Raw genomic sequence first — 13654 nt, 5'->3', positions numbered from 1 at the left:
GATATGGTCGTAGGAGTCCCAAGTAGGGTCTCAATGTGGATCTATATCCAGAGATTCATGCGGAGGTGCCGCCACCCAGAGTTCTGCTTGTATGGACAGGGAATGAAACTGATAGAACTACTAGATTGTGGCGCAACCCTCCAAAAAAAACTTATTAAAAAGATTTGTCTGGCTTTTAATTTCGTCCATTAAAAAAATTCTCTTCTACCTAACTGGTTTTTCAATAAGTTGTTTTGAAAGGTTGCGCCACAATCTAGTAGTTCTATATACGCCTCTACCGTACCATGCTTTTCTGTTTAAGGGCTACATATTATGGAACACCTTTTTTGCACTCTTACCATACAAAAAATAGCACTTGGCTGATAGAGCCTAACAAAGAATACAGTAGGGTCATAGTTATGTATTCACGATATTCATGAAGGCGGGAGTGCTCTTCCCGCCTCTCCCACCCTTTAACCAGTGAATGATGGCTGCTGTGTACTTATGTATGCATGGGTCAGAAACACTATCTTTTCTCCTTAGGGAGAGCACCTAGAAGGTGAGTGAGGGAGAATACTTATAAGGCCATTCATGCTCTTCTGGGTAATATGCAAATAAGGGAGATGGAACAATACCTCTGCAGCGCCAGCTATAGGAATAGGCATGCTTCCCTTGTGAATATAATACTTTTATTACCAAGACTCCGCTGTATTAAGTAAATTCACACTGTTTTTTAGCGCAGGGCATGTGTCCCTCTACTATGCTGACCTTAAACTGATCCACTTATATTTCCATCTATACTTTTATATTGAATTTAGTATCAGTTTTATCATTAATTGCATCACTAATGTGTTTACTGCCTGCAGCAGTCTCTTGTCAGACTAAAAAGATGTCTGCCATTTAGTTCTCATTCCAACCGTCTATACGGAGGGTGAAAGGAAGCGCATGGAGTCCCTGTGCTCAATTCTCTGGAGCAGTATACACTCTGTGTGCTGCCCAATGGTGCTCCACACATTACTTATTACAGAGATGTCCTCTCATGGTAGCAGTGTTTCTGGAGAATATCTGTGTAACATGGCATCCAATGGAGCATGTCAGATTTCTGTGGGAACTTTATCATACAAATTAGAGGTTTGCGTGAATGAGGCCTAAGAATGGACAAAAACTGATGCCCTTTTTCACACTTTTTGGGACAAAATGAATTCCCATGTAAATAATAAAATCAGAATGACAGTTTCCCTACCTAGAAGGAAAATATCGAATTACCACACCAGTGAAAAACTAGCCTTAGCTATAATACGTGTGAAGTTTTTAGGATAAATTGACTTATATATGGCTAAAACTTTCTAAAGCTGGCCATGCATTTTAGGTAGTTATCAACTAACATAGACTTGTATGGGAGAGCGCCTGCACGAGAACCTGAGAAGAGTCAGATTTTAGTGCTCCATACCAACTTCACCGCTGGATTGCGGAAGTGGGTGAGTATAAAAAATGCCTCACCTGGCTCCCTGTCATGTCCTAACAGAACCATAACTTAGTTTATGGTGTTGTAGGGACTTGACAGGTTCCCTTTAACCTTTTCGATTAGCCTGCTTGGGCATTAGAAAGCAAAAAGTCAATCATTATGGAACAATTAGTTGACAAGAATTCTGCCAATCTTGTGTAAAGCTCAAATATTAACAGGCAGAAATAATGTTCTTAAGGCCTTAGTCACACGGGCGTTTTTTCACGCGATTTGCGCATCGCATGACGGATGCGCATGCGCAAATCGCGTGACCGGCGCCGAAAAATCGCCCGAAAAATCGCCCGAAAATCTGTTCCTAGCCGCGTTTCATTAGAAACGGGCCGGAGCTGTCCAGCGCATTGCATTCAATGGAGTCGGCAATACAGCCGGCTCCATTGAATGCAAGCGCTGCGGGCGAGTGTGGGATGAATTGTCGGGAAGGGGTTAAATATATAACCCCTTCCCTGCAATGCATCCTGAAAAGTGAAAAAATAAAAAAAATGTATGTACTTACCTGCTCCTGGCAGCCTGAGATCCCCGCGGCCGTCCTGCAGTGGGTGTGAAGGGGGTGTGACTCAGGCTTGCCCCTTATTGGCTCAGCGCTGAGCCAATCAGAGGCAAGTCTCAGTCACACCCATTCATGAATCTCAGGGGTTCTCAGGCTGCCGGGAGCAGGTGAGTACATCCTTTTTTTTTATTTTTTCACTTTTCAGGATGCATTGCAGGGAAGGGGTTATATATTTAACCCCTTCCCGACAACCCCGCGCACGCCGGCAGCCCATTGCTTTCAATGGAGCGGCTGTATTGCCGCTCCATTAAATTCAATGGGCAAACATCGTTCTTCTCTGCCACAGCTGTTCCAGCTGTGGCAGAGAAGAATGATTTGTCTTCTATATGTTCTCAATGGGGTCGGTGCTGCTGCCGCCGGCCCCATTGAGCGCATATAGAGAAGAGAACAGGAATCGCAGATCGCAGATAGGTGCGATCTGCGATTTCTGTTCTCTAATTTATCGGACGAGCGCATAAAAAGCGCTCATGTGTCCGATACCATTGCAAAGCAATGGTTTTAAAAAATCGCCGGACGCATGCGCATGCGCAAATCGCGGCAATAAACGCCCGTGTGACTGAGCCCTTAAGGGGTTCTCCCATCACGTACAATTTGCTTCACAATCACTCTGTCCTTCCTGGTTGCTGCTGAGCAGGACATATGACTACTGAGCCAATCATTGGCTAAAACAGTGACCTTCTATAGCCAGTGATTGGCTGCAGCAGTCACATGGCCTGGACAGCAGCAACTAGGAAGGACAGAGTGATTATGAAATAATTTTAAGTGTTGGGAAAACCCCTTTAAAAGTGACATTTTACATGTTATGGGTTGTCTTCTTTCGTAATAAAAACAGTTATGCAGCTGGTTATTTGTATTTCATTAGGTCCCAGATAACCCCTTTAATACTACTATCTGCCTGATGTAGAACCACTTGTGATAGAAGACAGGGCCGTGACCTTATATGTTGTGTGGCAGCTGTTTATAGGGTTGGGTAATGCATGGACTCAGACAAGCATTATACTTATAGCTATTATCATCTGCTACTGTGGTAGAATAGAGTCTAATGAATCACCAAGGACTGACTGATCTGCGGAGTTACCATAGGTTTGAGCCATACATAGAAACAGGGACTATAGGGTGACAGCAGCTCTAATAACTGAACTTGGTATCTTGGGTTTTGTCTCGATGATGAGGGCTGGATTGCCTGTTTACGTTTTATAGCCATATGGGTCTATGATCAGTAAGGCCCTGTTCATATCACATTAGTGATGTATGCTTAGCACGTACATCGGGAAAGTACATAGTAAGAGTATCTGTACATATCCATCCACCCAACAGAGGTCAAGAGGCCATAGAAAGGCACATACATAATAAAAAAGATATATACGGTACAATATGTTTTTTGGTTTTTTTTTACAGTGGTGCCCTATGGGCGATGCCCACTACTCTATTAAAGGAATCCTTGGATTTCAGTGCTGGATCTATCTTTTTCTATGTAACATCCCACTGTACACCTATACATAAGTATACATTGCTACCTTGGAGTTGTTCTAGGCTTATATTGTACATCAAATGCAAAGCCATAGCGAGATGTGAACCGGGCCTTAGTTAATAGTAAGCCGATTGTGAAGATGTTGCTTTAACTCATCAGTATTCTTCTCCATGCATATCACATAAACATTTATTTAAACCCGTGCCTGCAGTTTGCCTTTAACCGTAATGATTTTCTACTTGATGTGATTCCCTAGGCTCTCGTCGGCCTATTCTATTGTAAATCTCGGCTCTTTTTGACCTCTATGATCTTAATAAGGCCCCCGTATCCCAGACATTTTCTAAATCTGTTACTAAATTAACCTTTAAGCCATTGACATTCTTTTTTGCAAATATGAAATGTCACTAAGACGTTCGAACGGACAGATCGTTATTATGGTAAGCTAAAATCACATTGTCAATTCTACCAAGTAGAGCAAACCTAAATGAGAACCACAGCTAAAATTGTCCTTCACTTTTAGGGACACTTAAAAAAATAAGTCTTCATGTTCTAGGTATTAAAATTTCTATTAAGCTATTTAGTCTATTTAGCTCTCACTCACGGCCTGAAGGTTGCGGGTTCAATCCCCGCTTGGTCCAGGTAGCCGGCTCAAGGTTGACTCAGCCATCCATCCTTCTGAGGTCGGTCAAATGAGTACCCAGCTTGCTGGGGGGCAATAAACAAATTACCTGAAACCACTTTGGAATAAGTTGGTGCTATACAAATAACAATCCCTTTTCCCCCTTATTGTTTTTTAGGACAGCTTGGCCACTAGCAATATTAATTGGTTATACAGTATTTGGGCTGTTCCTTATCACACACATTTAATTGTTCACAGGGAATGGTATTTGCTGGCATGGGCCAACTCTGTTACCTGTACTTGTATATCATCCCAAATGGATTCATTTCAGAAAAAGCGAAATGACATAATTTCATTGCAGTGAAGTTAAGAGTAAAATGAATACCGATCGATACCATATTTACCACATGGCACCTGCAGTTCAATCTCAACTTGTTTCTTTACCTACCATGAACATTCTAGTTTTTTGAAAAATACTTGGGGAACTTTACCAATAGTGTTGTAGGTTGGCTGAACTACCGAGTTGGTCACAATTTCTTAAAATGGTACAGTGATATATTTAAGTTTCTTGTAGCTCTCTAGGCACATTTGACAGTTTTCTTTGGCCAGGAAGAGTATAATTTCTCCTTATGGAGAGCACCTACAAGGTGCGAGCAGACTTATAAGGTCATCCATGCTCCTCTGAGAAATTAAGAATGTGAATGGAAGATGATACAATACCTCTACAGCGCCACCTATTGGAAAGTGGCTTCTCTATACGTCAATGTCACCTTCTAGCAGGCCTTGTAACATCACTGGGAATAAAAGACACAGCCAGAATCTTCACCGGATGGAAAACATAACCACGTACAAACAGAAGAAGCTTCCCTTCCTGACCCACATCATGGGCCTCTCACCCAGGCAACCAGCAAACCTAATGCACACTGATGAGGGGCAAAAAACTCAAAATAGTCTCTTTGTATATACCGTCTTTCCCCGAAAATAATACGTACCCTAATAATAAGCCATACCCTGATTTTCGGAGGAGGCTTAAAATATAAGTTCTCACCCAAAAATAAGCCCTAGCTACACTACGTGAAGAAAAAAAAACCTCACCTAGTTGTCAGCGTCTGGGTCCTCAGGCTCGTCTCCAACGCTTCAGCAGGTTGCCGTGTCAGCCTGACCAAGGATTTTCTTCTTTCTGGTAACAGGGTTTTGAATTACCCCGCCTCTGCTGTGATTGGATTGAGCGCCAGCCAATCAGAGCCGGCGCTCGATTAGTCACAGCTATTCAGTGAATGACATCATTGAATGGCTGTGATTGGTTGGATCAAGTGCCGGCTCTGATTGACTGGCGCTCAATCCAATCACAGCACTCGCTTGCCAGAGGCGGGGTAATTTAAAACCCCGTTATCAGAAAGACGAGTTATCGTTTCCTTCTGGAGAAGAATCTGGCTTTGGCTTATATTCCAAGTCACGTTACAAGGTGTGTTAGAAAGTCTGCATTATTTGGAAGCTACCTTCCAATAGGTGGCGCTGCAGAGGTATTGTACCATCACCAATTTACATACATTTTTCTTTCATTTTTCTCACTAAGTCCTACGTGGCGTGTAAAACTGTTGAGGTATGTGTAAGTATAGCTCAGTCCATGTACTCCTTAGTTAGGTATACATTAGCTGCATGACTAAAGTTGACGTATGGTCTTCTATCAAAAAAGTTTGGATGACTGCCTTCACACAAGTGAGAAACTCGTTCAAGAATTGTGTGTTGCAAGATGCTCAAATGAGAGATATTTTTGAACACGATGCGGGAAACAAATCGTGGCATGTTCTATCTTTTTGTGTGCTCTCGCATCGCATCACCCATCGTTTTCAATGGGGCCGGCTGCCGCATTGCACCACATGCTAGGTGCATGTGATGCAAGGTCTCCCACTGAAACAATGGGAGAACGTCTGCGTTCCTCCGCTGCGGCTGTTAGCCACGCCGGAGGATTGCTACATTCCCAAAGCGATGTTAGCGGTTTTAACATAAAAACGTCCCACAACCATGGGGAATGCACAAGTTTGCAAGCGTGATTGCGTCCCTTGATTTTGGGTCTGATATCACGCTTGCCCATGTGAAGTTAGCCTTAGAGAGTTGCATAGTATATGCAGTGTCTGTCCCACACCAAGCTCGCCTCAGTAGCAGTAATAAAGCTCAGTAGATATAGAACAGAGATCACCAATTAATATTTTCTTCAAGTTTCTGTTCTAGCTAAATCCCCGCTTTCTCGTCTTTAGAAGCGTCTGTACATGCGGTTGCTCAATTATTGGCTGAACACTTCTTACTGTACCCCAGGTTGTTCACACGAAGCACAGAGCAGACAGAGTGTAGGAGTCATGAGTGGGACTGAGCTGGCGCTCTAATTAAATGAGATTTTAGGTTTGTCAATAATGAAAAGTATTGTACTTCTAGTGTTCCTTATTGAGAAAATTATACATTAGTCCATATTCTATGGGCTGCCCTTGTTTTCAAAGTGAGTAATTAAGATTTAACCTGTCACTATAATAAAGAACTGTAATTAGTCCCAATTGTATAGTAACTGCATGACAGCAGGAGCTTTTTCTTTAAAGAGACCCTGGAGAAACAAAGATGGCCGCACCACTTCTCTGACTACCTCATGTATACTGTGCATTAGTATACATTGGTAGTCTAGGACAATACATGCAGATCTCACTGGTCATCACTGCTCATATGGACTGCACTGGTCAATCAAAGCAGGTGTAGTGTTTTAGGGCCCTTTCACATAGGCGCTGCAATTTTCGGACGCCCGAATCGTGGCCAAAAATCACATGAACGGAAGAAAACCGCTAAATTCCTTTATCCTCCCTTCCCAGCCTATGGGAGCTGCCAGCAAGGGGAGGGGGAGGGACTTTAGCAGCTTCTAAACTCCCTCCCCCTTCCTTTTTCATGGCTCTCATAAGCTCCCATAGAAATCTATGGGAACGGCCGTCGTATTCCGGCAAAAGATTCCGGCACAGTCCTATCTTTTCCGGATGCCCGCTTTTATGCACCGGAAAATCGCCCATCTGAACACATGCATTGGAAGTCAATGCCTTGGATGGTGGCGATTTTTGGCCGGCATTCTATGGTGGCAAAATCGCCGCCAAAAACTAGCCTCAGACCAATGATACATACTAATACACAGTGTACGTCAGGTGCTGTTATCTTTGTCTGTCCAGAACCAGAGGGTCGCTTTAAAGAAAACCAGACTCCATACCCTTACCCAATATCGAGCAGGGTGTACAAATGAGGAAACCGGCTTCGGTTGGACACGATGACATCATAGTTTGTTAGCGTTGTATTTTTGCTTGTATTACAAGTTGCCTGCGCTTCTCCATGAAGATATCCCTGTGGTGCACATAACCCAGACTCCCCATCAATACTATATCACACTCCTGTGCTGTCCTTGGCCTCTGCAGGGTAATAGAATTTCTTGCAGCCCTGGAGGGAGCAATTAAGGTGATAACAAACTGTTGAAGAACTGCTACTTATGCATCAAACGTGGACCTCAATGTATTTATTTTTTGCATGCCCTCACATTGGTTATGTGCCATCATTAGCTACTAAGTATAAGATACTTTGTGTGTTTCGTTATGATATTTATACTATATCCAAATTATATTTCTGTAACTATTATTTGTAGATTAGACATATATAAATGCTTTTTCACTTGCCGCTGGTTATACTAGATCAGTTTATGTAAGGACGTCAGTATGATATGATATAGAGTGCTGTGCTTCCGTTCCCCACATGCATCTTGGCTGCTTGTTTCCACCACTCGGAGTCATACAGAGATTAGCCCCCCCCCCCCCCCATTGGTGGCAATAGACAGTCATGACATTTACACCTATGTTTTTGGGTGTTTTCTATGTTGTAATGACAATGCACTGCAAATCATTTACACTGCTGGTTTTGGTAAGTAGAGTCAACTATTTTGCAGATATTGCTCATAACGTATAGATTTTTGGTATGGAAATACTCAAAATGGTGCTTATATTAGAATTTGGTTGTGTATTGGGTGACTAGGGTAGTCTGATGACCAGAAGCACCTCCTAGTCATTAATTCATCCCTTTTCTCATAGTAAAGCACATATTGGGGTCATATGTGAAACATCAACCCATTTACTATATAGCTACTTAAGGGAAATATCTTAAACAATTTCTCACCCATCAGGTCATCAGCATGTACTGTAATGGCCAATTATGGGGTCTGTACGTTCCCCGAAAGCTTGTTCGCTTGACAGTTGGGCCGTGTAAAAGGATCAACAATCAGCCAAGAAATGCGCGAACCTTTGTTCATTGGCTGATTGTCCAGTTTCAGTGAGCATAAAATGATCACCGATCATTGTACGTATTCCCATGTGAACAGGGAGATGTACAGAGCCAGCCTGCAGGGAAGAACAACTGCAATTATGGTCGTTCATCCCCTTAAAGGTAATTCTTGGACCCTGTGAACGAAAGTGAAACAGGCGCAAATTGAAAATCGGCGCTCATTAGATTGGACCTAGGACTTGGCTAGTCTAAAAGGACCATAGATGTGATTTTACCTTTTAATCGACTCTTAATAAAGGCTGCTTCTACAGTAATGTCTGGACTACCGATCAACAAAAGTAAAGTTGTTAGGCAGTTCCGCACTTACTAGGAACTATCTTGTGTAAGGTTGATATGCATATAGAAAAGGAGTGGTCTAGAAAGTTGACTGACATCCATATGCCCTAGGGCATATGAATAACCCTTTTACGTCAAGGAAAAATATAGCCGGTTGCAGATGGGTGTATAAAACCATGTTCGTAATATGGATCTGTTTTACAGACATGTTTGAAATGACGTTACATTCCTACGTCAGCAGTTTTTTAGCCGTATTTGCCTCCATATTTGTATTATGGTCTATCGGGTATTTGGAATACAAATATGGAGGCCAATACACAATAAATAGTTCATGCTGCATTTTTGAAAAGCGAGCGGAAAAAAATATGGCCATTAGGTCTGGACACAGTCCTAATATGGAGGAAAAACTACCTTACAACATATATACTGTGCCCTGTCTTCAAGCAAAGCCCCCAATTAGGCTACATTAGTAAAGTTTGAAACATGGTGATTGTGCTCAGCAAGCATCTACCCATGTCTTCCGATACATTGTGCCATAGCTATTCACCATTTTTCTAGCTCCAACCATAAAGAAAGTTGATTGAGCCGAAAAAGTATTGCATCCTATCATTGCAAAATGTAGTTGGCCAGAAAATCCTTCGTACCAGAGTCTTATTGTCTATGTTTAACCAGATAGCACATTTCTGTTCCACTAGGTGAAAGAAATTGTTGGCCAGCATACAAAAGAGTGGTCAGAACTGCTGAACACACAAGCTGCGGAAGTACAAGATCTCCAAGATCTACATTTAAGTCAACAATGCGAACTCCTCAAGAAGCTACTGATCACCGTCCAAGAACAACAGACACAACAGCTGAAGCTCTCCCAGGATCGGTAGGCGCTTACAATTCACGATGGGTAAACTGACTTCTGAGGTTCACCCACCCCTTCCTTCTTTTCATCTTGTCCTTATGTCTTTTTTTCCAACTGTACTGTGCTACTATGTAATCAATGTGTACAATATTTATTCTACTGAACAAGCCATTACAATCTATGCTTGCATATTTACAGGGAGAGCAAGGAGATGAGGGCCAATCAAGCGAAAATCTCCATGGAAAACAGTAAAGCCATAAGCCAGGATAAATCTATCAAAAATAAAGCTGAACGTGAAAGGTATGTCATCAGAAAGCTGTAATCGCTAGAGATGAGCGGGCGTACTCGCTAAAGCAAACTACATGAGAGAGTAGTGCCTTATGTGAGTACCTGCCTGCTCATCTCTAAAGATTCGGCTGCCGGCGGGGGGCGGCAGGGGAGGAACGGGGGAGGAGATCTCTCTCCCCTGCTCCCCTCTGCTCACTCCCTCGACTCACCTGTCACCTGCGCCGGCAGCTGAATCTTTAGAGACAAGCGGGCAGGTACTCGCATAAGGCACTACTCGCTCGAGTAGTTTGCCTTAGCGAGTATGCTCGCTCATCTCTAGTAGTCACAATAATAATTGGTAATGAGAAAAGTTAACATTAATTAAGCAAAAGGGCGCTCCATAGTGCAATTCCCCCAACTTACTAACCAGCAAAGGCTAGGAAAATCGGTACCTCCATGTAGCGGCACGGACATTTTCATATTAATATAATTTTTACAAATTATTTTTGTATTTTTATTGAGCAATTTCATGCATTAAAATAATAGGCAAACCTTGTCCCTATCAGTGCTGTTAATATATCTACCCATGAGTGCCCCAAATCAATTTGCTCATAGCACTCCAATATTCTTAAAAAACATTACATTCTTAAAACCAAATAAGATTAACCCTTTCCAGCTGCAACTTTTTTTTGGTTCGCGTTTTCATCTTTCATCCCCACTTAGAAAGAATTCTTTTAATCAAGCGGCCGAACCCCAGCTCCTATCAGCACGGAAAATCGGTGTTGGGCTAATTCTGATGCACCATAAAAAGTCGTATTAATTGAAATAAGGCCTATTAGTACCATAATAAGGTGAAAAGGCAGCCTCTAAGGGGTTAAGCTGTTTCTGCACAATAAAAAATGATTTGCCAAAAAAATAGGAACAATAGTTCCCAATGGCTGATGGTAGACGATAGTCAGCCAAAAATGTGATGCGTCAGATTGGGAAATTTCATCCATGGTCTGCTAAAAATAAAAGTGTTTAGTATAATTGGCCATTTTTCTTCTATTTCTGAACCTTTATATATAAAAAGCAAAAACCCTTCTTTTACATATTAAAAAATAAGTTAACCCTCCCTCCCTACTATAGAGAACAAATGCAAAAGAAGTCGGCCATCGATGATGTGAATGAACTAAGCCTTTATTGAAAAAAGTGTCACAGCATTGAGTTTAAAGGGCCGCGTTTCGGTCAGTAGCAGACCTTGGTCACTGTCTGCTACGGACCGAAGCGCGTCCCTTTAAACTCAATGAGGCAGCAGCCTATCTAGCCCACTTTGGGAGAAAAAAAACTACTTCCGAACTACATTATAGCAGACAGAATAATTCCTGGATCAACATTTGAAAGTTCCTACCTGACTCCAAGATGCGGATCAACAACCCTGCTGGTTGTTTAATGTCTATATCCTGCAATATCATAGCGCTCTAAGATGTCTAGTCCTCTATTGATTTTGGCATCACCTCTTCCTCAGGCTTCACAGTCTCGCTGTTCTTACAATAGAGAACCCTCTTCTATGTTAGTGATGAAACCTTCTTTCTTCTAAACGCAGCGGATGCCCTCTTGTTACCGTCGTAGTCCTGGATATAAACAGATCATGGGAGAGATCCTTGTATTGTCCCCTCATGTATTTATGCATAGTTTTTGGTCGCCCCTTAGCCGTCTTTTTTCCAGGGTGAATAATCCCAATTTTGATAGCCTCTCTCGGTATTCCAGTCCTCTCATTCCATTTATTAATTTAGTCGCCCATCTTTGCACGTCCTCAAGCACTGCTATATCTTTCCTGAGCACCGGTGTCCAGAACTGTGGGGCCTGACAAGTGCCTTATACAGTCGAAGAATATTGTTCTCGTCCCTCGCCCCTATACCTCTTTTAATGCGCCCATAGACTTTATTTGCCTTTGCAGCAGCTGACTGGCATTGATTGCTCCAGTTAAGTCTACAATCCACTAGTACCCCCAGGTCTTTTTCCATATCAGTTTTCCCTAGCCCTACCCCATTTAGTGTATATTGGTGACATCCGTTTCTCCTGCCCATGTGCATAACCTTACATTTATCAATGCTGAACTTCACTTGCAATTTTTCTACCCAAACCCCCAGCTTATCTAGGTCCGTTTGTAGCCGCACATTGTCCTCAAATGTATTAATTATCTTGTATAATTTCATATCATCTGCAAATATTGCTATTTTATTGTGCAGCCCCTCTATCAGGTCATTGATAAATATATTGAACAGAATGGGGCCTAATACTGAGCCCTGTGGCACCCCGCTAGCAAAGGTGGCCCAATCAGAGTATGAACCATTTATTACCACCCTCTGCTTTCTATCCCCAAGCCAGTTCTTTACCCAGATACACATGTTTTCGCCCAGACCGACCTGCCTCATTTTATATATCCAGATATACAAAATAGTCTCTCCCAGGTCCAGCCTAGAACTTACTTGATTATAGAAGCTGATCAATTTGGTCTGACATGATTGACCTCTCCCGAACCCATGCTGATGAAGAGTTATGCCCTTGTTTTCCTTGAGGTATTTTAGGATGGCATCTCTCAGAAGCCCCTTGAATATTTTTCCAATTATTGAAGTGAGACTTACCGGCCTGTAAGACTCCTATTTGTATATTGGAACCACATTGACAATGCATCAATCCAGTGATACAACCCCGGTCTCAATTGTGTCCCAAAATATAAGAAATAGCGGTCTATCTATCACAGAACCCATAAGTTCCCTTATCATAAAGATCTTTTAAAAAGGGATGATGATCTGGCACAAAGTTGGGCCAAACTTTTGTTTACCCAATCATTGGCCTGTGTGAATATAATGAACATTGGCTGATCTTCTGTGCGGGCATAAAACCAGAAGTGCTGCCGATAATTGGAATCTGTATGGGGACAAAGAATCATAGTAACGATTAACAAATAGTCATACTGGAGATTATCTGTCTGTCTTAAAACAACCTAACAAGCGATGATCAACATCCTATATTGTTGGTTTTTGCTCGTTAATATCTGCCCCTGTAAAACCATGATCTATGGATGACCAACCTGGAACGTTCTTCATTCTTATGTTGAACAAATACTGTATTGTAATTGTCTGTCTTGTCCATAAGCACATGAGCCACACTTCAGTATGGTTAAACGCTTTCCTTTCCATCTGAGCTAACACGGCCACGACTGATACTGCAAACGCTACTTTGTATTTGAACACGCCTTACAAATGTATATTGCAAATTAGTGATTGTGTCGGTTTTGTTAATATGTATGCAGCATGCTTCTTTGTGTTAATAGCATGGGGAGCTGCATGCTGTTCATTTTGCCTCCATTTATATTCCTTTGATCTTTTGTAGGCGAGTGAGGGAATTGAACAGCAGCAACACAAAGAAATTCCTTGAAGAAAGGAAAAGAGTAAGTGGAAATGAGTCACTATCTTGTCATCATATGCTGCAGAAAATTATGGCTTGCTGCTTGTTGATCGGAGGATCCGTCCTGCGGCCCGGTCCACCTCCTCTTCTACCATTTTCCATCCAGCTGGATTGACAAGTTCTTGAGAGGTTGTATTGTTTTGAACTGCAGAATAAACCTTTTAGCCACTGACCTTCCAGGTCACTGATTTTTGGAGTTACACTTCAAAACCCAATAGAAGCTAAGTAAATATTTGAGTAATTTGATTTTTAGTTATTAGATAACCATTTCACCCTTATTTAAACCCTTAACGACCAAGCACAGTAGAATTGCG

At 42.1% G+C, this 13654-nt stretch overlaps 1 protein-coding gene across 4 annotated transcripts in view; it reads left to right on the top strand.

The window, feature by feature from the left end:
* PLCB4 (phospholipase C beta 4) overlaps nucleotides 1-13654 on the top strand; it is a 306829-nt gene that overhangs the window by 274967 nt on the left and 18208 nt on the right. For all 4 annotated transcript variants that reach the window (XM_066595660.1, XM_066595661.1, XM_066595658.1 and 1 more), the window contains 3 exons: nucleotides 9466-9641; nucleotides 9819-9920; nucleotides 13266-13323. In XM_066595660.1, coding sequence (XP_066451757.1) covers nucleotides 9466-9641; nucleotides 9819-9920; nucleotides 13266-13323 — 336 coding nt within the window. The remainder of the gene's footprint in view (nucleotides 1-9465; nucleotides 9642-9818; nucleotides 9921-13265; nucleotides 13324-13654) is intronic.

Source organism: Eleutherodactylus coqui, chromosome 3, assembly GCF_035609145.1.
Source record: "Eleutherodactylus coqui strain aEleCoq1 chromosome 3, aEleCoq1.hap1, whole genome shotgun sequence".
NCBI classification, from domain to species: domain Eukaryota; kingdom Metazoa; phylum Chordata; class Amphibia; order Anura; family Eleutherodactylidae; genus Eleutherodactylus; species Eleutherodactylus coqui.
This window is presented reverse-complemented; position numbering and strand designations above follow the sequence as displayed.